A 22237-nucleotide genomic window follows, 5' to 3' on the forward strand; every position below is an offset into this window, starting at 1 on the left:
TGCTATCTTTAGCAAACAGTAGACTCTGTTGTTAATCAGCCAAATGTATTCATTGACTAAGATTGAAAGTGTAGGTAGATTTAGAGCAACAGTACCAAGTAATAGTGAAAAAAAAAAGTCCTGGTGCTTGTTAAAATGTGAATTTCTCCCTTCCCCACCGGAGGAGAATCAGAGAATTGGGTAAAGCAGGTCTGGGTGTAGCACCCAGGTGATTCTGATGCACACTCAGGTTTGCCAGGTGAATGGGGAAAGAAATCACGCCAGGAAAGGGGAACCGTATGGACAACGGCTTGGCAGTTCGTTGTAGCCTTCAGGCACTGGGCTTGCCGTTCAAGACTGTAGGCTCTCAGAGGAGAGGGATCGCGTCCGTGCCGTTTATCACCGGGGGCCTGGAACACTGTAGGGCCTCATAAATATTTGTGAATACGCTGGCTCCCAAGACAGAAGTAACGGGAGAGTCAAACGGGAAAATGAAGAAGTCAGAGGAGGGAAAAAACGGTGTTTCTAAGGGGATGAAAACTTTCCCAAAAGGGAAAAGGTAGCTCCGCGTAACACAGGGCGTTGGGGAGGCGACTGCTACGGGAAAGGGCGATGAGTCCTGGGGGCTGCAGCGGGGGAGAGGGCGGGAGGCGCCTTCTCGCCTCTCCAGGCGACGGAAAGCTGAGGTCACCTGGCACAGCGCCAGCAGCAGCTGCGAGGACGCGCCCGCGCTTCGGCGGGAGGCGGTGTCAGGCGCTGGTTCCCGGGGGACTCTCCCTTCCGTCTCCACTGGACGCGAGGCTCAGAGTCCCGCCCACCGCCCGCCCAAGCCTTGGCTTCTTTCGGTCCCCACCAAGGCCGCTCCCCGAGCCTAAGTCAAGCCGCCTTAGCTGCCTCAAGGAGCCAGAGCAGTCCGCCCACCTCCCTCACCCGAGGCCACGCCCCCGAGCCCCGGCTGTCCTCTTTCCTCCCGGGAGTCCGGAGACGCCGAGCTTTGGCCCCGCCCCCAAACGAGGCCCCGCCCCCGGTACCCCGCCCAGCGACTTGAAACGGCTGGGGCTGCGGCTCACTCAAGAGTGGTGAGCTGGGCGTGGGGCGGTGCTGAGGAACGGACCCTGAGGCGCCGAGGCTGAGGCGAGTTAGACGCCGGGACTGTCCAGGGAGGCGCAACGCGGCAGGAGCCCGTAGCTAGAGCAGCCCCGGAGCAGAAGCAGCTGCCGCCGTCCGCGGAGCCCAGCCGAACCGGCCATGGCGTTGTCGGTGCCGCTGAACGGGTTGAAGGAGGAGGACAAAGAACCCATCATCGAGCTCTTCGTCAAGGTGAGCGCTCGCCGCCGTCCCACCCCGCCGAGCCCCCGGCGCTCGCCCGGCCGCGGGGGGCGGCGTCCCTGGGCGCTTCTCAGCCGCAGCGCCCCCGCGCGGCGCCCCGCGCCCGGGCCGAGGGGGAGCGCTGCTCCCGCGCCCCCGGGCCATTGTCTTCGGCCACCCGCGCCTTCCCGCCGCCGAGGCCCGTCGAGGGAGCCGGAGTGGGACCGGGACCCCAGAAAGACAGCACTGCTGGACGGGGGAGCACCGCCTCCCGCCGCCCTGGCCTCGGCGGACGCCGCACCGTCGTCCCGCGTCCGGGTGGGACTAGCTGCCCCCCTCCCCCCGGGTGCCCCTGGGACCCGGGCAGGGGTGGGTCCTGTCACCCCCTCTCCCCCGCCACCGCCCGGACGCCCGACCTCACCTCACCCCACCCCAGCCCTCGGCTCTCCCAAGTTCACCCCCAGCCCGGGAGGCGAAGCCTCGAGCCCGTCGTGAGCTGATGAGCTGAACTTCTTTGAACGCTTTCTGAGCGTTTCGCTCCCGGCTGGTAGGAAATTGTAACTTTAATTTTCGATTCCATCTGAAACAATTTTTTAAAAAAGAGCAGACATTCTTGGGCCTCAGGAAAAGACCGAGATTCCCAACTTGGGTTTTTCTGCCTTAGTTATTTTACCACCATCTGATTTTCTTGTTTCTCAAGCGCGAGTGTTTTGTATGATGCAACATTTTGGCTGCTCCCCTCGGTGTTGCTGCCTCGGGAAAGATTGTGTGTGCCCTTTTGTTTTGAAAGAAAAACTGATGAGGGAAAGAACTCCTCACTTGCTTGGGCTTTAAAGGGTTGATTTTTCCCTTCTGGTCTTTTCAGTTTATATATCCTGAAACTACCATATTTGTAGACAAGTACTACCTCTAGCCCTTTCCTTTTTTCTTTAATATTTTTCGTTTTAGCAAAGGAGAAAGATAGAAGTTATGAACATCTGGATTCAACTGCCTCCCTCAAGACTTCTTTAAAATCCTCGAGATTTTCTTTCTTAGTCACTTACTTAAGCAGGCTCTTTCAGAACCAGGCTCTGAATTGGAGAGTTTAACAGAAATCCAGAACAATTTTGTTGTTTTTTTCCTGAGTTTTTATTTTAAAGAACGGGAGACACTGAAGGGTGTGTTTGAGACATGGAAAGAAGAAATGATCTGCAAGTGATGGAAACAGTGTTTGTTTTAGGATTTTCTTTCAGTTATCAGTTTTAGAAACATTTTGATTCAGGGAACTGAAACAACAGACAGGTATAGAACCCCAGAATATCTTCAACGAGTCTCTCAGTTGCTTCGAGCGGCAGATATAGTACTTTGAGATGCAGGGAATGTAGGAAGAAACCTGAAATAAGAAAAAGGAAGAGGAGTGGGAGACAGCGTGGAGAAGGGAGAAGAGTGGGTCAGAGGTAAATGTTCAAAAAATTTCACTGAGCCAGGAATAGGAATGAATTTCCATAAATTCAAAAATAGTGTATCTACTAAACACCTAAAAAACATGTTACTTAAACATGTTACTTTAGAAGTATCATTAAGTTTAGTGTCAGATAAGGGTACTATCAGTAATGGCTTCTTTTCAGCATTGTACTGGAGGTCTAGCCAATACAATAAGACAAGAAAAAGAAATAAAGTATATGAATTAGAGACAAGGAGATCAATGCTTAATGCCCTACTTACTATTAATTTAACTTTTGCTAGAAGGAGAGAGGTGTTTCCCAAACTTGAGTCACTTGCATACCCCTTCTTAGTTTTCCATATATGTGTTGAATTGGTATTATTATTTACTAAATTCAGCCCGTTTTTTAAAAAACATAAACACATTGCCCTAAGCAATACCTGTGAAACTGTGGATTAGGTGTGGTGACTATATTTCTTATGTACATAACTATTGTGTGTGTGTGTGTGTGCATAACTATTAAAAGAAAAAGTGTTTGTGAGCCACCTAAAAGCATCCTGCTTATCACTAGTTGTAAGCCTTTGTCACTGGGCTTGTTGGCAGAGAACCAGGTTCAAGTCACAGTTCTGCACTCACTGGCTGGTTTAACCTGGGCAAGTTGTTTTCCCTCTCTGAGACTTGTTTTCCTCCTTTGTGGAGTAAGAGATGAAATGTTTTCTGCTGTCCTGTGGTTTGGCATAGGTAAAACTTTATACTGATGTAAATCAGGATAACTGTTTCAAAGGGGAAAAAGGGGCCAGGTAAATTGTAGTAAAGAGTGTTCTTGATTTCCAAAATCTATGTGTGGGAAATGCAAATGAGGGAAAATCCCCTTGTAAATACAATTATTTTGAAAGCACTGAAAGGGCAGAGGCTGTGGTTGTCCAGTGTGGTGTGTTAAACAGTGTTAATTATTCTGCTAAGAGATATCTGAGTTTGTAGCAGAAAACTATTATCTACACTTAAAGGAAATGAGTGTAAAAGTGCTACCTGTTTAGGTAGCATTAAATTGAACAGAAATAGGCTAGGACCTTCCCAACTAGTGTGACTGGACTCACAGCTACATTTCTTTCCTTGTGAGTATTGTTTTTGGAGTTGTCTGTCCATGAGCCCAGTGGATCCTCGTTACTTGTATAACAGCAGGGCTCCATTTTTGTTTGTTTACCCCAACACCTATAGGATAGGGTACCCTCCCAATAGTAGAAGAGGCTTACAAAGGCAGTCATCCTCAAGAGTTAGAATGCCCTCTTTCCCTACCCTGAGAGGCCTAGTAGATGTATATATTTTGATACACCAGCCCCACTTGGGGACCACTGATTAATAAGGTGAAGTTCAAACCCTTTAGCAAGGTCATAAGGTCTCTTATCTGCTGCCGGGTTTCTAATCCAATTTGTCCACTTACTAATTGTGTGTCCCAGGACACATAAACCTCTCTGCCTCATCTGCATAGGTGGGATATTAATAGACCAACCTCATGGGATTAAATTAGTTAATATATGTGGTGATAATAAGCTTAGAACAGTGTCTAGTACACAGTAAGTAAATAAATGCTAGTTGTGTGTCATTTTGTATATAGTTATTTGTATGCACATCTCCCCTGCTAGATAGGCAGTAAGTTCCTTGAGGTTAAGGTCTGAATATTGTTCTGAGTTGGTACCAAAGAGGGTACCAGATAGTTGAAATGAGATTGTTTCCTTCTTTCTGAGCATTTTGGTGTTAATATATGCGTCTGGCATGCTTCGGAATTGAGAGCTACTTACTTATTAGAGCCTGGTAGTCTGAGTCTCAAACCTTGGTCCTTCATTTGTTCAACTTTGCCTAGCCTCCAGCCTCCAAGACTCTGTGTGGTTTTATCTATCTTTTTTCCCCTCCATTTTTTTGGTACTTCTGATCTTTTCATGTATCTGCCATGTATTTTCCACCAATATTTCTTCATGGTTATGTTCAGAATTTGGAAGCCAAGATTCTGTATTGGGTAGAAGTCAATATTGTGTTGAACAACAAAATGAGAGAAGTTGAGAAGAGACTGAATTTTTGGATTTTTCCTTTCCTTGTATATGCCTAACTCCTATTGACACTGCTGCCGTCCCCCCAGCCCCCACTAGAATCTTTGGTATGATGTGATGATATTTCTGATTTTGGTTTAGGAGGAGTCCCTTTGCAGAGTTTAGTTTTATTGGTTGGAATTTAAAGTTGTTGGCATGCCATTTTGCATTGGGACACTCACTGTTGGCAGTCATCTCTAAACTGTTAGAATTGGGGTGGTGTAAAAAGTTAATCTGGTGCAGAGTGGCTTAACACATAAGAATGCTTCTTTTGAGATATTTGGCAGGATTTTTAATGTGTGTGGACCCTGGAGCCAGACTTCTTGGCTTGAATCTGGCTTCTAGTAGTGTGTCAGGGAAGTTTCTTAAGTTCTCAGTACCTCAGTTTCTTGACCTCTAATATCAGGATAATAATAATAACACAATTTTATAGGGTTGCCGAGGGGATTAACTGGTGATCTATGTGTATTTATTAGGGTAGTCTAAGCTTCTGTAAGAAATACTGTAATGTGCCCCAAACAGTGGTTCAGACAAAATGGAAGCTTATTTCCTTTCTCACTTAGCAACCCAGGGAGGGTGTTCTAGATGTTGGTGGCTTTTCTCCTTAGAGTCATTTAGGGACCAAAGTCTTTCCAGCTTCTTTTTCCACCAACCCCCATAGCATTGTCCTCCTCACAGTTGGCAAAGCTGGTTGCTGAGAAGCCCTGGTTGCAGCAGTGGGAGGTGAAGAGTATGGAGGAGGCTCATGTCAAGGCCCCCAGCCCAGAACTTCTACCTGTCACTTCCTTTCATACTCCAGTGGGGAGAACTTTAATCACATGGTTTTGTCTAACTGCAAGGAGTGCTGGGAAATGTGATCTAACCATATATCACTCTATGTAAGTATTAGGAATAGTGCTTGGCACGCAGTAGACACCTATTTTTGTTGTTGATGATAGTATATTCTTTTTTTTCAGCCATACAGTGTGGCTTTGCAGGATCTTAGTTCCCCAACCAGGGATTGAACCCAGGCCCTTGGCAGTGAAAATGCAGAGTCCTAACCACTGGACTTCCAGGGAATTCCCAAAAGTATATTATTCTTTTTTTTAAAAAAAATATTTATTTATTTATTTATTTGGCTGCGTCGGGTCTTAATTGCAGCACGTGGGCTCTTCCTTGCGGCGTGCGGGCTTCTCTTTAGTTGTGGCGCATGGGCTCTGTAGTTGCAGCATGAGGGCTTTCTAGTTGTGGCCCGAGGGCTCAGTAGTTGCTGCGTGCGGGCTTAGTTGCCCCGCGGCATGTGGGATCCTAGTTCCCTGACCAGAGATCAAACCCACATCCCCTGCACTGGAAGGCAGATTCTTAACCACTGGACCACTAGGGAAGTGCCCCCTCCAATAGTATATTATTCTTAAATGTGGGCTTCCTTAATAGAATTCAGGGGATTCTGTAAATCATTGAAATTACATTTAAAATTCTATATGAGTCTTTTTTTGGGGGATTAGGAACCATTGTTCTAAATGGTGGCATTCTGAGTGTCGAGCGTAATTCATACAGGCAAGGTATAGAAGAAAGGTTTGGGCTACATGATCGTTAAAGTCACTTCCATCTTATTATCTGTGATTTAAAGCATTTGTTGGCATGAAGGAAGTGCCTAATACTGAGTTAGGTACTATGGGAGATATAAGAAATTATTAAACATTTTCTACCTTTAGGTTTATAAATTTTATTGGAAAGAAAACAATACAGGATGGTACATGCTTAACGAGTCAAGTGTGGTTCACATTAAGTTGGGCCAGGACATGTGGGGAAAGATGGAAGTAAGCTTTAACTTGACCTTGAAAAAGTGGCTGGAATAAGTGAATTGGGAATAGCCAAGAATGGGAATATTAGTTTTGACATCATTCGTAAACTCGTTATGCCAGGAAACAGTAGACAGATGATACTTTTGAAGAAGAAGGACCCAGCAATGATTCAAACCCATAGTGCCAGGGAGAGAAGTTATTTAAAAGTTGAGAATGAGACTTTTATACTGTCTTTTTTTTTTTTTTTTTTTTTAAAGAATTTTCTTATTTATTTATTTATTTATTTATTTATTTATTTTTGGCTGTGTTGGGTCTTCGGTTCGTGCGAGGGCTTTCTCCAGTTGCGGCAAGCGGGGGCCACTCTTCATCGCGGTGCGCGGGCCTTTCTCTATCGCGGCCCCTCCCGTCGCGGGGCACAGGCTCCAGACGCGCAGGCTCAGCAATTGTGGCTCACGGGCCCAGCTGCTCCGTGGCATGTGGGATCTTCCCAGACCAGGGCTCGAACCCGTGTCCCCTGCATTAGCAGGCAGATTCTCAACCACTGCGCCACCAGGGAAGCCCCGAGAATGAGACTTTTAAAACCTAACTTTTAGTCTTGTTTGTTCTCCCAACACTCCCCTACTTTTTGGATTGCTGTCTATTCAACAACTTCCCAGCAGCATTTGGGAAGGTGCAAATGGATTGTACAGATGGGCAAACTCTCAGCTGTTTTTTTACAGTATAAAATGGGAGTTCTTTTTTTTTTTTAATTAATTTTTTTAATTTATTTAGTTTTGGCTGCGTTGGGTCTTCATTGCTGCACACGGGCTTTCTCTAGTTGCGGCGAGTGGGGGCTACTCTTTGTTGAGGTGCGCGGCCTTCTCATTGCGGTGGCTTCTCTTGTTTCAGAGCACAGGCTCTAGGCGCGTGGACTTCAGTAGTTGTCGCGCGTGGGCTCAGTAGTTGTGGCTTGCGGGCTCTAGAGCGCAGGCTCGGAAGCTGTGGTGCATGGGCATAGTTGCTCCGCAGCATGTGGGATCTTCCCGGCCCAGGGCTCGAACCCGTGTGCCCTGCACTTGCAGGCAGATTCTTAACCACTGTGCCACCAGGGAAGCTCGGGAGTTCTTTATATTTTGTTTTGAGGGCAGGTTTTTTTTTAAAACACAGACAGATGAAATACATTTTCTATAGGCAATGATGCTGAGAACTTTGTTTTAATAATTGAACAAAAACTAACTCAACATCAAGACAGTGTTACCTTGGATGAATTGGTTTGACATTCATTTGAGGTTTCCATAGGGGAAAATTCAGGAGCTAGAAATGAATGTAAAAATGTGAAGTTAATGGGAACTCTATTCTTATTATGTTTTGTCTGAGCTGTTCTTGAAGACCTAACAGTGCCCCTCTGAGCAAAGGCCAAGGTGATAATTTTGGTTAAATGTAAAATTCTGAGAGAAAGGGTCCCAAAATGGGTAAGAGATGGGAGGATTCTGAGACAAGGTGACTGAACACATGAAAAGTCTAACGGTAAGGGGCGGGTGGGTGGGAGGGATAAATTAGGAGTTGGGATTAACATATACACACTACTATATATAAAGGAGATAACCAACAAGGACCTGCTGTATAGCACAGGGAACTATACTCCATATTTCGTAATAACCTATAAAGGAAAAGAATCTGAAAAAGAATGTGTGTGTGTGTATAAAACTGAATTACTGTGCTGTACACCTGAAACTAACACGACATTGTAAATCAACTATACGTCGATTAAAAAAAAATAAAAAAACCTAACGGTAGGAATAATAATAGGAAAGAGGCAATGCGGAGGACCTGGCTGTCACTAAAAATCTGAGCTGGTTTGGAAGGATGCTTACAGAGATGCCTGGAAGCTGGTAAAAGGATGGTGAGCAAGACTTTCCCACTTCCTGTTTCATTGGCACTGTGGAGCCTCAGTGTTCTAATGTCTCGTGAATAGGGAATTAGTGAGTCTATTAAAGGGAAATTTGTTAGCCAGGATGGGAAGTGTGATTAAGGCATGAATTAAGATTTTGATTAAGTAGGGGAGTAAGTTAGGATAGGTTTGCCCATTGTATAGGTTCCTGTAGAAAATGGAAAGGGAGTTTCTGAAGGAAAATAACATTAAGGTCGTGATTACAAACTGTCCAAGTATGATTTAACAGAAATCTAAACTTAATTCAGGGCATCGGTTTGTGAATTCTCTGGAAGTTTTAATCCTTTTGTCTTTTTGGAGACCTGACTTTTATCTGTCAGTGCTCAGTACCAAGAAATGGTATAAGGAATATCAGTTAGCCTTGTTTGGTTTCTGTTATTTTCCTTTATTTAAAATATAAAACCAGGAGACTGTATTAGTCTAAATTTATGAAAATAACAACTTATGTAGATAAATGAGACTATATTTGAAAGTTGTGCCAAAGATGACCTAGGAGTCTTTTATATTTTAATATCAGTATTTTGAAGAGGGCTTCCCTGGTGGTGCAGCGGTTAAGAATCCGCCTGCCAATGCAGGGGACATGGGTTTGAGCCCTGGTCCGGGAAGATTCCACATGCCACGGAGCAACTAAGCCCATGCGCCACAACTACTGAGCCTGTGCTCTAGAGCCTGCGAGCCATAACTACTGAAGCCCGTGTGCCTACAGCCCGTGCTCTGCAACAAGAGAAGCCACTGCAATGAGAAGCCCGTGTACCACAACGAAGATCCAATGCAGCGAAAAATGAATAAATAAAACAAATAAATTAAAAAAAAATATTTTGAAGGAGTAACAATATTAGAACCAGGGCCATGTATTGACCCTCAGAGCATAGATTTTGTTCTGTAGATTTTTTTTTTTTTTTGCTTTGCTTAGAGCTGAAATACAGTGTGACTTTAAGCAAAGGTGTAACAGGTTTTTTACATTTTTTTGGTAATAAAATTATTACTTCCAACTTTACAGGTGAAATAATTCATTTTTGTGAAAATGATTAAGTTTTCATTATAATAGAATAGTAAAAACGTCAATCATCTGTAATAATTTAAGTATTGAATTTTGCCATCATGCAGCATAGCTATTTATTTGTATGTGTGAGAGAAGGAAAAAGGAGAATCTGAACAAACATTGGAGAATACAAAGACAAACAATTAGATGAAAGCTGAAGTAATTAAGTACTTTTTTAAGAATATGTGAGTTCTGTGCATGTTTTCCTCAGCTAACAACCAGTTGCTTTATTATGGAGGTGGAGACCAGGTGGTAGATTGCTAGAGTGAAAGTTCATTAAAAGCTAAAGACAACCGAATCAGGCCGTTGTGCTATGTAGGGAAATGGAAGAGTGGTGAGACCAGACTACATAGACTAATCGAGAGAAAAGAAGATGGTTAGACTTAAATGAAATTTTGGCTTTGAATATACATATGCGCAAGACTTAACTGAAAAATTTGCAGAGACATAAACTTATGAAGAGTGTGAAGTTTTGTATTATTTGATCTTCTAAGTTACAGAATATTTTAGTTAACACAGGAATCTAAATTTTTGATTTAAAAATGTCGAGGGCTTTTTGATTCTTCATTAAATCAAGTAAAAACTGTTGCTAGCCATCAATAACATGGACTTTACTTATATTTTGTAGTTGTCAGCAGGACCCTTGATTGCAAATGTACCTAAAAAAAGTGACTCAGAATAAATAGTATCTAACCTTAGTCTGTTTTAGTTTAAATATTGGCCCTAAATTTGAAAAGTAATGTCATTTTCCTTCTGCTTCCTAGTATATTCATTTGTATGTATTGTGCTTTAAAAAAGTGTTTTTTTTCCAGTTATAAAAGCAACACTTGTTTACCGTAGACAACTTAGAACACAGAAAAGCACCATAAAATAAAAACTATGTATATTCCCTTTTTCTTGAAATGACTGCTGTTGCTATTTTGTTATGCGTCCTAATCTTATTCATAAACTTGCATGAATTATTGATGACATTTTATGTATAATATTTTAATGTTCTTCATGACAGCAGAATTCTTGGAAGAATGCACAGTGAAGCCCAATCTAGTATGTAACATGTATTGAGTTAAGTGAGTTGGTTTAAAGAAAATTTACTTTATTTAGGTTTTATCAGAGAAACTCAGGTTGGATTTACCTTCCTAATGGCACTAAAAGAACATTTACCCTGTTTGATCTTTGCTTGAAGAAGGGAAGCTTTTATGTTGTGAAATCTGCCAACACCTAGAATTGCTCATAGTATAGATACTGATTAAATGGTTTGAAGGTAGGCCCTCCTTTGTGCTCTTTAGGAGAAATCTGTTTTGAAAAGTCAAAATATTGTTTAGCATTAATTTTCCCCTTCAATAACTGTCTAGTAGGTGAGATATGCCCATTTTATAGTTGGAGGATATAAGATGCAATCTTTGTCTAGGAACAGTCGAGTACAGTATAGGGATCATTATAGAAGCAAATATTGAATGCTTTCCATGCACTAAGTGCTGGAGAGGGAAAGAAATAAGAACAGGTTCCCTTGTCTTCAAGGAGCTCACAGAACAGCTTAATGGACAGAGGATGAGTAAATGAGCCATGGTTGATGATGGCTTTTTCCCTTGTAATACAGTGACTTTTTGTCTCACGTGCTTTTTAAAGTCCAGTTGAATTAAGACCTTAAGAAATGATTTATGTGGCAACCTACATGACATAATTGACTTAGAGATGAGTGAAATGTTTATGTTGTATTCTAACAGATGAAGGGTAGTTAGTATTACTGAATCTACCAAGTATTGTATATTATCAGTTTGAAGAAACTTTTATCCTTTCCCTCAATAATTAGTTGTGTTATATTCTGTAATTTTGTCTAAAATAAAACTGTGATACTTCTTGCCATAAATCTTAAATGGATCCTACTTTCTCTAGTTGTTTATTGAATTAGATACAAACTCCATGATCTAGCATTCATATTCATAGTCTTTCAGATCATGATCCTGACTTGTGTTTTCAGTCTTTTCCCCCACTGCAGCTGCAAATATACCTCATGTTCTAGGCAGATTGGTCTTCAACATGCCCTGTACTACTCTGCCTTCATGGAAGATTTTTGCTCTTGTTTCTTTCATTTGAAATATCTTTGGCTTTGCCAGCCTCTCCCCCTACCTTCAATTTCTGCCTGCCAGAATAGTATTCGTTCTTTTTTCATTCAATTGTTTAACAAATATTGAAGCACTGTTTCTAGGGACTTGGATACATCAAAGAACATTATGGCATTCATATTCAGTTGGGGAAGGCAAAAAATAAATGTATGTCTACTAGTGAAAAGTGCTATGAAGAAAAATGAAATAGGGTAAGGAGTATAGAGAATGATAGGGGGGTGTGCTCTTTTCGATTTAACAGGACATTCTGTTGAGTCTGTAGCCTTGCAGAAAGTAGCATAGGGAGGTGAGGGCAGAATCAGGGAGGCTAAATAGGAGGCTGCTTAGTAATTCAGGCAAGAAATGATGGTGGCTTGGACTGAGGTGAGAAGTAGTCTAATTCTGGATATATTTCTAAGATGGAGATCACAGGATTTCCTGATGGATTGGATGTGGACCGTGAAAGAAGGAGAAGTCAAAGATGATTCTGAGATTTTTGTTCTGAACAACTAGAATGATGGAGTTGCCATTAACTGAGATGGGGAAGCCTTTGGGAAGGGCTAGTTCTGATGGGGAGATCAGGAGTTTAGTTTGTGATGTGTTAAATTTGAATATTTTAAGACCTCATGGAACCTGTTGTCTAGTGAGAGAGGCATATGTTAAAAAAATACACAAATATAGTATATAATTACATTAAGGACAAGAACAGGGTGTCTTGAGAAAGAATGACAGGAAATTCAATTTAGATGGAAGCTTAATGGGGACTTCTTTGAGAAAATGACTTGTAGGATGAATAGTAATTAGGGGAAGAATGAGAGGAAGAGCATTCTAGGCTGGAGGAATTGGCATATGTACAGGCTGGAAGTATTCAACAAATTGAGAGCTTGGCTGGAACAGAGCGAACAAGACTGAGGTGTAGAGTGAGGAATAGACAGGCTACATCATGGAGGTTCTTGTGTGTCATGTGAGGTTTTTTTAATATAAATTTATTTTATTTATTTATTTTTGGCTGCGTTGGGTCTTCATTGCTGCGCACGGGCTTTCTCTAGTTGCGGCGAGCAGGGGCTACTCTATGTTGCGGTATGCGGGCTTCTCATTGCAGTGGCTTCTCTTGTTGCAGAGCACAGGCTCTAGGCACGCGGGCTTCAGTAGTTGTGGTGCATGGGCTCAGTAGTTGTGGCTCGCAGGCTCTAGAGCACAGGCTCAGTAGTTGTGGCGCATGGGCTTAGTTGCTGCGCGGCGTGTGGGATCTTCCTGGACCAGGGATCGAACCCATGTGCCTTGCATTAGCAAGTGGATTCTTAACCACTGCGTCACCAGGGAAGTCCCGTCATGTGAGTTTTATCCTTAGTAAAAAGGCAGTTCTCAAAGGGAGTGTCATGATTTGATCTGCATTTTAGGATGAGTAGTCCAGCCGTTCTGTGGAAAATGAAGAGAGGCAAGAGTGGAAACAAGGAACACTACTTGCAGGCTGTTGTGATGGAGAAAGACGATGGTGGTGGTTTGGATTAGGATGGTGATGGAGAGAAGAGAATGGATTTGAGATGAATTTTGGAAGTGGAGTACATAGGAAGATACTGAAAAAGGAGTTCTGAGAAAGAGAGAAGTGTGAAAAATGACTTGGGTATTTTAGTAGAATCACTGGTTGATAGAGGTGCCTTTTATTGAGATGGAGGAGGAGCAGACAGTGTTGTTTTTGACTTAATGAGTGTGAGATGACCGAGATGTCAAGTGGAGATGTCTAGTAGCAAGCTGGATGTACAGACCTGATGCTCAGAAAGAAGTCTAGGCAGAGTAGGGAGATTTGGGACTTGAGTGCGTGTGTGTGTGTGAGTGTGTGTGTAGACATATTTTATTTGTTTGTTTGTTTATGTGGTATTTAAAGTGTGTGAGATCATTCTGTGGAGGAGTGAAGAATAGGGAGAATGCCCAGGACCAAGTTCTGAGGAACTCACAACACTTAAGGGGTTGTATAATAGAGAATCTGGAAAAGGAGAACTAGGAGGAGTTGCAATCAAGCAGTAGTGGGAAGAGGAAAACTATGAGAGCAAGGTACCAAGGAAACTAGGAGAAGTTTGTAAGGAGGAAGCGACCAGTTGTGTCAAGTCAGATGAGTGTGTATTTGCTTTATCAGCCTGGAAGTCATCGGTAACCTTAGTAGTAACAGCTTTGGTGGAGTGGTGGTGGGGAAGCCATAATAAAGTGGGTGGAAGAGTGAAGAGGAAGTAAGAGAGTGGGGTCAATGAGTAAAGCCAAATTCTAACAAGAAACTTGGGTGTGTAGAAGAGACAGGTTGGTAGGTAGAAGGGGACACATGTCAAGGGAAGACTTTAAGAAAAAAAAAAGTATCAGCTGTAAGAGCTATAATGTAGGAAGGAACACTTACACCATCATATTAAAGGGGAAAATATTTCCCATGAGAATCATCATAATTCACTGACTGGGAGGACTTTTTACTGCAAGGAAGATCTGGTTTGTGTACATTTAGAATAGACGCTTAATCTCACTGACTTTTTTTCTGTTGCATTTTCCAAATACATGAGTTAGAAATACAGAAGAGTATTTCATACTTAATTGAACTAATATAAATATTTACAAGGTGCTTTCTATGTGCCAGGCACTGTCTACTGCATTACATGTATTAACTCATTTGATTGTTCTTCCAGAAAATATTTGCTGAAGGAATATACAGAAGCTTTTTTTTGGTCCTCTTCCCTTGAACAGGGTTGATTCCAGAGGAGACTGGGGGGAAAAGAAGAAATAAAAGATCACATTATTGGGGAAAAGCAGATGCCTGTTAAATTCACAGAAATCTTCATATAGAGAAGCCAGAGAAATAAGTTGGGAGTAGAATGCAAATCACTGGGCTCAGTTCATATTTGCAGTTTTGATTTAGAGCCTCAAAATCATTGTTACTTTAGATTGAAATGAACAGTTACCTTTTTTTCCTTGCAAAATAAAGAAGATTGAAGGGAGAGTCCACAGCTGTGTTCTGGCCCTAAGTTTGTGGTTTGACAGCCCACAAGCCCCAAGAGTTGCTGTCATTCTCCTGATGACTCATCAGGGACCCGTGTGCTAGATTATGGTGTTGCCTCAGTGTTGCTTGTAAAGGTTCTTTCTGTCCTGTGTAATATTTGAGATTCGAGATCCCAAAGTCAGACCCAGAGGATGATTGTAGACTTGAAGTATCATTTGTATTCCTTATGTAGGCACTGAAATAGTCTATTTCAGAATTGAAGATAATTAGAATTAATACTTCAAGTAGGCAATTGAGGTGTCATTTGGAAGACTGGATCTTTGTGTTACATTGTTGCTGTAGGGTAGTGGTTAAGAGCATAGGTTCTGGAGCAATGTAGACTGTTTCAACCCTAGTTCTCCCTTTGTGCCTTAGTGTCTCCACTGGGGTAATAGTATTTACTTCTTGGGTTTTTGTGAAAATTAAAAGAGTTAATATGAGAAAAGCACTTAGTGGCTGACACAGTAAGCATTGTTTGCTTGTTATCCCGTGGACCTTTGGGAATGCTGAGTTAAGACTGCCCATGGATAGTTTGTATGTTTAACATATATGCTTTCAACCTCCAGGATGTTACTGTGAGAAGCATCTGCCAGGCTGCCATTACAAATAGGTGGGGAACTTTCCATTGTTTATCAGAAGAGCAGGTTTAGTACAAAAAAAAGTCCAAGATTAGACCTGAACTTATTCCTGAATTAACTTCAGTGAACCATGATCCTGTTGACACTTGTTAGGTAACTAAAGGACAGTCAGATTGGACTCTGCCATCTTAGAACATCTGCCTCAGCAGCTCTTTCTGGACTGTAGCTAAAGCTGAGAGTCCATTATTATCAAGAGTGTTTTTCTTGTTTTTTATTTCTTTGTTTTGTCTTCTTTTTCTTTTTCTTTCTTTCTTCTTTTTCTTTTTTGTGAGAGCACAAAAGAAATAAAGAGGGATAATCTAAAACATATAGGATCTAGTGGTTCTGCAGAAGTACTTTTGACTTATGGATCTTGGCATATATATAGGTTTCACTTAGCTCCCTGTGCTACTACATTTCACTGTTCCTTGATTTTTATGATAAACTTTGGCATGGCTGTAATTGATAGATGATGTAAGGATCATAAAGTGACTTTAAAATCCTTCATTTTATAATGTTATAAGCTTTTTGAAACTACTTAATTTATTCCTATATAAGATAGAGTACACTGGTGTATAAAAATGAGCAGTAGGTTTTTGTTTTCCTATTAAAGTCAGAGTAATAGTTGTAAGATAATAGGTAGCATCAAGTGCTTACTGTGGTTCAGGCACAGTGTGCCAAGCCCTTTACATATGTTATGTAATTTAATCCTCATATAAACTCAGAAATAGGAACTATCAGTACTGTTTTACACATGAGGTTTAGGTCATTTCTTGTGTGTGCTCACAGGGCTGGTACGTAGCAGTACTAGGATTCATACCAAGGTCTTTGTGATTCAGAGAGACTGACTCTTAACCACTAAGAGCATTTTTATTTGTTTATATTCTTTTTCTCTGTTTGAAACTTGAATTTTTACAGAACAGAGTTTTATTTTCACTATTTGCTGTTTTCAGTCACCCTGAAAAATAAAAAAGAAAGAATTCAGAGAATGTTTAAGAATATTTCGAAAACACTAACAACCAGTGAGCCTAGATGGTTGTTAAATGAGTTTGGTGCTTCCAGTTCTCTTGGTTAAATTTGAAAGGAAACTGTAAACTTTCCATTACCTCATCTCTTTGCATTTTGGGGGCCTGGTTAATTAGTATTTTTAAAAGTACTTTAAGGGTTTATTTATAAACTTGTTGAGGGACTTGACTTGAACATCACATATTTGATTTTAGGATTGTTTTCCAATTTAGAAGTGTCAAACAGTCCCAAGTTTAACAAAAAAAATGTATTAAATTGTTAGTTTTAGTTTTCCTGTTCTTTTTTTTTTTTTTTTAACCTCTCCCTTCAGAGGAGCCTACACTAATCTTTGCATTGTTGACAGAAAAAAAGCAAGGAAGTTTCTTTTTGTGGAGAGAGGAAATGGCTGTTAGTTCAGGACTTTATCCATATTAGGTATAAACTAAATATAGATGTGTATTCCAGGAGTGAAGTCACATCTATAAAGTTTCTTAAGCAGAGCTAATGAGATCAGCCAGTGCTTTTGGATCTGGGTTTTTTTCTTTAATTTTTTTGTTTTGTTTTGTTTTTTAACTTTTGGCTCACTAAAAGGTTACCAAACTGATTAGTCCTATGGTCTGCCTTCCATGTCCCTTAAAAATTTTTTTTTATAAGGAATCTTCCTTTAAGCAAACATAAATTTAAAATATTCTGCTTTGTGTGTAAGGAATAGTTACTTATGCCTCTTTTTTTTTTTTTTGGCTGCGCTGCGGGTCTTGCGGATCTCTGTTCCGTGACCAGGGATTGAATCCCGGCCATGGTAGTGAAAGCCTGGAATCCTAACCACTAGGCCACCAGGGAACTCCCGCTTAAGCCTCTTTTTGAGGGCGTGTAATAAATATTTTAGTTTCTTGACTCTCTTGTTATTTTCCTATCTCTATCTTTTGTTTGTTTGTTTGTTTAGTTCGTTTTACCCTTAAGTCTTTTTCACACATATTTTTACTGTGAGGCTAGACTCTTGTCTTGCTGTCATCTGTTTTACTTAGTATCTTCTTGGTTTATTTGGTGTTTAACCATTAAGTCAGATCTCAGTGTGGCCAGGTAGTAATAGGATTCTTCTGATTGGTTGGTTAGTACAGGTATCGTAGTAGAACAGAATGAAGAAATCTCCTGTTTCTGGCCAGAAGCACAGGTCCTTCTCAATAAGGACTTTTAAAAGTCCCCCCAAAGCATTCTTACCCACAATAAATGTTTGCAGCTCTTGTGCTCCTTCTCAGAGCCCTTTGCAGGCATGCCAAAACATTCAGGCACTTAGCAATGTACTGTGCTGCTGAAGAGAAGAATGATCTACCTTTATAGCATATCTTTATTAGAAATATTTAAAAATACAACTAACTCTGTAAAAAGTTTATCTTAACATATTTCAAGGGTTTTAGTTCATGAAACCAAATGCCCTCCAAGGTTTAGTTCAGCTATCTTCTGAATCCTTCTCTGATCTTTGTGCTTCCTCAGCAGAGCTAACCCTTCCTACCATCTGTCTGGAGCACGTTGTGCGGTTGCATGTTCTGCCACTCATCTGAATCATTTTTCTTCATATCATTGTTCCAGTTAGAATGTGAATTCCAGGAGATCAGGGTCAGGGATTATTTTCTTCATCTTTTATTTCTCACCTAACACAAATCTTGTCACATAGGAGATAACTCATCAATTCAGTAAGTATCTATTAACGTTTTGGGACAAATTGGTATGTGTAGTCTGGGAATAGAAGCGAGTAAGAGAGTATTAAGTCTGTTTCTGGTATTGTGTTCTATATTAACTCATAGTAAAATACCAGAAATAAAAATAGTGTTCAGTTATTGAATTTGAGACTTGTAATTTAGGTTTTATGACTAAGCTGCTCACTAGATAGATAGCCATTGATCTAAACTTAATAACAGATTGGTTTAGAGGTCAAGAATCTTCAAATTATATAACTGAAAGATCAGGTTTAAGTTGTTGTTCTCATCTGTAAAGTGGGTGTGTTTCTTAGAAGTGATGAACACTCTAGTCCGGATTTATTTTATGTACCCAAAGTAGCCTGAGTCTTGGGTGTTTAGGCCCCAGATTGGACTCTGCCATCTTAGAACATCTGCCTCAGCAGCTCTTTCTGGACTGTAGCTAAAGCTGAGAGTCCATTATTATCAAGAATGTTTTTCTTGTTTTTTATTTCTTTGTTTTGTCTTCTTTTTCTTTTTCTTTCTTTCTTCTTTTTCTTTTTTGTGAGAGCACAAAAGAAATAGAGATTTCAAAATCAGGTCCAGATAATTAAATTTTCATAATTGGAAGTAGTTTATTAGAAAAAAATATAAATGGAGCCAATGAAATTTATCAGTGATAATGGGAGCAGTTTGCCAGAGAAATTAAAAATTTTTCAAGAGCAAATTATTTTACCAGAAAGATACTGTATTTCCAGATGAACTACCTGAAAGATAAATATTTTATGTCTAAAATAAAACAAATAAAGCACTGTTTTAAGTTAAAATTTGCCTTTATCATATTTAAGACACCTGTGCATTGAAATGGTAAGTAACTTTTCACAGCTGCAATATGTTGTTGAGTATATAGTTTTAAAAGAAACTTATTTTGTAATATGTTTTAATGAAAAATTTTTTTAAAAAATTTATTTATTTATTTATGTATTTATTTATTTATGGCTGTGTTGGGTCTTCATTTCTGTGCGAGGGCTTTCTCTAGTTGCGGCAAGTGGGGGCCACTCTTCATCGCGGTGCGTGGGCCTCTCACTATCGCGGCCTCTCTTGTTGTGGAGCACAGGCTCCAGACGCGCAGGCTCAGCAATTGTGGCTTATGGGCCTAGTCGCTCCGCGGCATGTGGGATCTTCCCAGACAAGGGCTCGAACCTGTGTCCCCTGCATTGGCAGGCAGACTCTCAACCACTGCGCCACCAGGGAAGCCCTAATGAAAAGTTAAACATAGATACTCCAAAATAAAATACCAAAGAATCATTCATTCATATGTTTATTGTGTGTGAGTATTTTATATTAAAATATTCTATAGCATTTTTATGACTTCAGTTTTGCATTGCTTATTGTTGTTATTAATCCTTTGTTCTTAGTCATTTAGAGGTCCAAAATTTAGCTATTAAATAATACTGTAGTGTAATGAGCACATGAAAAGATGCTCAACATCGCTAGTTATTAGAGAAATGCAAATCAAAACTACAATGAGGGCTTCCCTGGTGGCGCAGTGGTTGAGAATCTGCCTGCTAATGCAGGGGACGCGGGTTCGGGCCCTGGTCTGGGAGGATCCCACGTGCCGCGGAGCGGCTGGGCCCGTGAGCCACGGCTGCTGAGCCTGCGCTTCTGGAGCCTGTACCCCGCGACGGGAGGGGCCGCGATGGTGAAAGGCCCGCGCACCGCGATGAAGAGCGGTCCCCGCACCGCGATGAAGAGTGGCCCCCACTTGCCGCAACTGGAGAAAGCCCTCGCACGAACCAAAGACCCAGCACAGCCAAAAATAAATAAATAAATAAATAAATAAATAAATAAAAATTAAGAAACCAAAAAAAAAAAAAAAAAAAAAAAAAAACTACAATGAGGTATCACTTCAAACTGGTTAGAATGGCTATCATCAAAAAGTCTACAAATAGGGACTTCCCTGGCGGAGTCCAGTGGTTAAGACTCTGTGCTTCCACTGCAGGGGGCATGGGTTCAATCTCTGGTCGGGGAACTAAGATCCTCAATGCCGCGTGGTGTGACCAAAAAAAATAAAAAAATAAAAAGTCTACAAATAATAAATGCTGGAGAGGGTGTGGGGAAAAAGGAACCCTCCTACACTATAGGGTAGTAATGTAAATTGGTACAATCACTATGGAGAACAGTATGAAGGTTCCTTAAAAAGCTAAAAATAGAGTTACCATATGATCCAGCAATCCCACTCCTGGGCATATATCTGGAGAAAACCATCATTCGAGAAGATACATGCACCCCAGTGTTCATTGCAGCACTATTTACAATAGCCAAGACATGGAAGCATCCTAAATGTCCATCAACAGAGGAATGGATAAAGAAGATGTGGTACATATATACAATGGAATATTACTCAGCCATATAAAGGAATGAAATAATGTCCTTTGCATTATGGATGGATGGGCCTAGAGATTATCATACTAAATGAAGTAAGTCAGAGAAAGACAAATATCATATGACATAACTTATATGTGGAATCTAAAAAAATGATACAAATGAACTTATTTACAAAACAGAAACAGACTCGCCAGCTTTGTAAACAAATTTATGATTACCAAAAGGGAAAGGTAGGGGGGAGGGATAAATTAGGAGTTTGGGATTAACAGATACACACTACTGTATATAAAATAATCAACAAGGACCTACTGTTTAGCACAGGGAACTCTATTCAATGTTCTGTAATAACCTATATGAGAAAAGAATCTGAAAAAGAATGGATATATGTATATGTGTAACTGAATCACTTTGCTTACCTCTGAAACTAACACAACACTGTAAATCAACTATACTCCAATATAAAATAAAAATTAAATTAAAAAACATAATACTGTAGTGTAATGAGCACATGAAAAGATGCTCAACATTGCTAATTATTAGAGAAATGCAAGTCAAAACTACAATGAGGTATCACCTCAAACCAGTAAGAATGACTGTCATCAAAAAGTCTACAAATAATAAATGCTGGAGAGTATGGAGAAAAGGGAACCCTCCTACACTGTTGGTGGGAATGTAAATTGGTGCAGCTACTATGGAAAACAGTATGAGGTTCCTTAAAAAACTAAGAATAGGGCTTCCCTGGTGGCGCAGTGGTTGAGAATCTGCCTGCCAATGCAGGAGACACGGGTTCGAGCCCTGGTCTGGGAAGATCCCACATGCCGCGGAGCAACTGAGCCCGTGAGCCACAACTACTGAGCCTGCGCGTCTGGAGCCTGTGCTCAGCAACAGGAGAGGCCGCGACAGTGAGAGGCCCGCGCACCGCGATGAAGAGTGGCCCCCTCTCGTCACAACTAGAGAAAGCCCTTGCACAGAAACGAAGACCCAACACAGCCAAAAATAAATATAAATAAGTAAATAAATTTATTTAAAAAAAACAACAAAACTAAGAATAGAACTACCATATGATCCAGCAATCCCACCCACTCTTGGGCATATAACTGAAAAAGGTGAACACTCTAATTTGGAAAGATAACGTGCATCCCAGTGTTCATAGCAGCACTATTTACAACAGCCAGGACATGGAAACAATCCAAGTGCCCATCAACAGACGATTGGTTTACAAAGATGTGGTACACAAACACACACACAGTGGAATATTACTCAGCCATAAAAAAGAATGAAATACTGCCATTTGCAGCAACATGGATGGACCTAGAGATTATCATACTAAGTGAACTAAGTCAGACAGAGAAAGACAAATATTATATGCTATCACTTTATGTGAAATCTAAAAAATAGTACAAATGAATCTATATATTACAAAACAGAAACAGACTTGTAGACATAGAAAACAAATCTATAGTTACCAAAGGAGAAAGGGAGGGGTGGAGTATGGGATTAACATATGTACACTACTATATATAAAATAGATAAGCAACAAGGATTTACTGTATAGCACAGGGAACTATATTCAATATCTTGTAATATTCTATAATGGAAAATAATCTGAAATATTGATATATATATATAACTGAATCACTTTGCTGTACACCTGAAACTAACACAATATTGTAAATTAGCTGTACTTCAATTTAAAAAAAAAAAAAACTGCAAAAATAAATAAATAAATAAATAGCTTAAGAAAAAACCCCCCAGTGCTGTAATGTGTATCTTTATAGCCAATTTTCTGTGCATAACCATATCATGCAATTGTTTTTTTTTTGGCTGCATCAGGTCTTCATTGAGGCATGCGGGATCTTCGTTGAGGCACGCAGGATCTTTGTTGA

The 22237-nt window shown here is 40.7% G+C and overlaps 1 protein-coding gene across 2 annotated transcripts in view; it reads left to right on the top strand.

The window, feature by feature from the left end:
* The first annotated feature begins 1036 nt into the window (after positions 1-1036).
* Positions 1037-22237, top strand: part of CLIC4 (chloride intracellular channel 4) — a 95040-nt gene continuing 73839 nt past the window's right edge. Inside the window, exon 1 of one of the 2 annotated variants that reach the window (XM_057544363.1) lies at positions 1037-1299. In XM_057544363.1, the coding sequence (XP_057400346.1) occupies positions 1228-1299 (72 nt within the window). In that variant the 5' untranslated portion in view covers positions 1037-1227. Of the gene's footprint in view, positions 1300-1813; positions 1835-22237 lie in introns of those variants that run through there. The other variant, XM_057544424.1, reaches the window with a different exon arrangement.

This window comes from Balaenoptera acutorostrata, chromosome 1 (assembly GCF_949987535.1).
Source record: "Balaenoptera acutorostrata chromosome 1, mBalAcu1.1, whole genome shotgun sequence".
NCBI lineage: Eukaryota > Metazoa > Chordata > Mammalia > Artiodactyla > Balaenopteridae > Balaenoptera > Balaenoptera acutorostrata.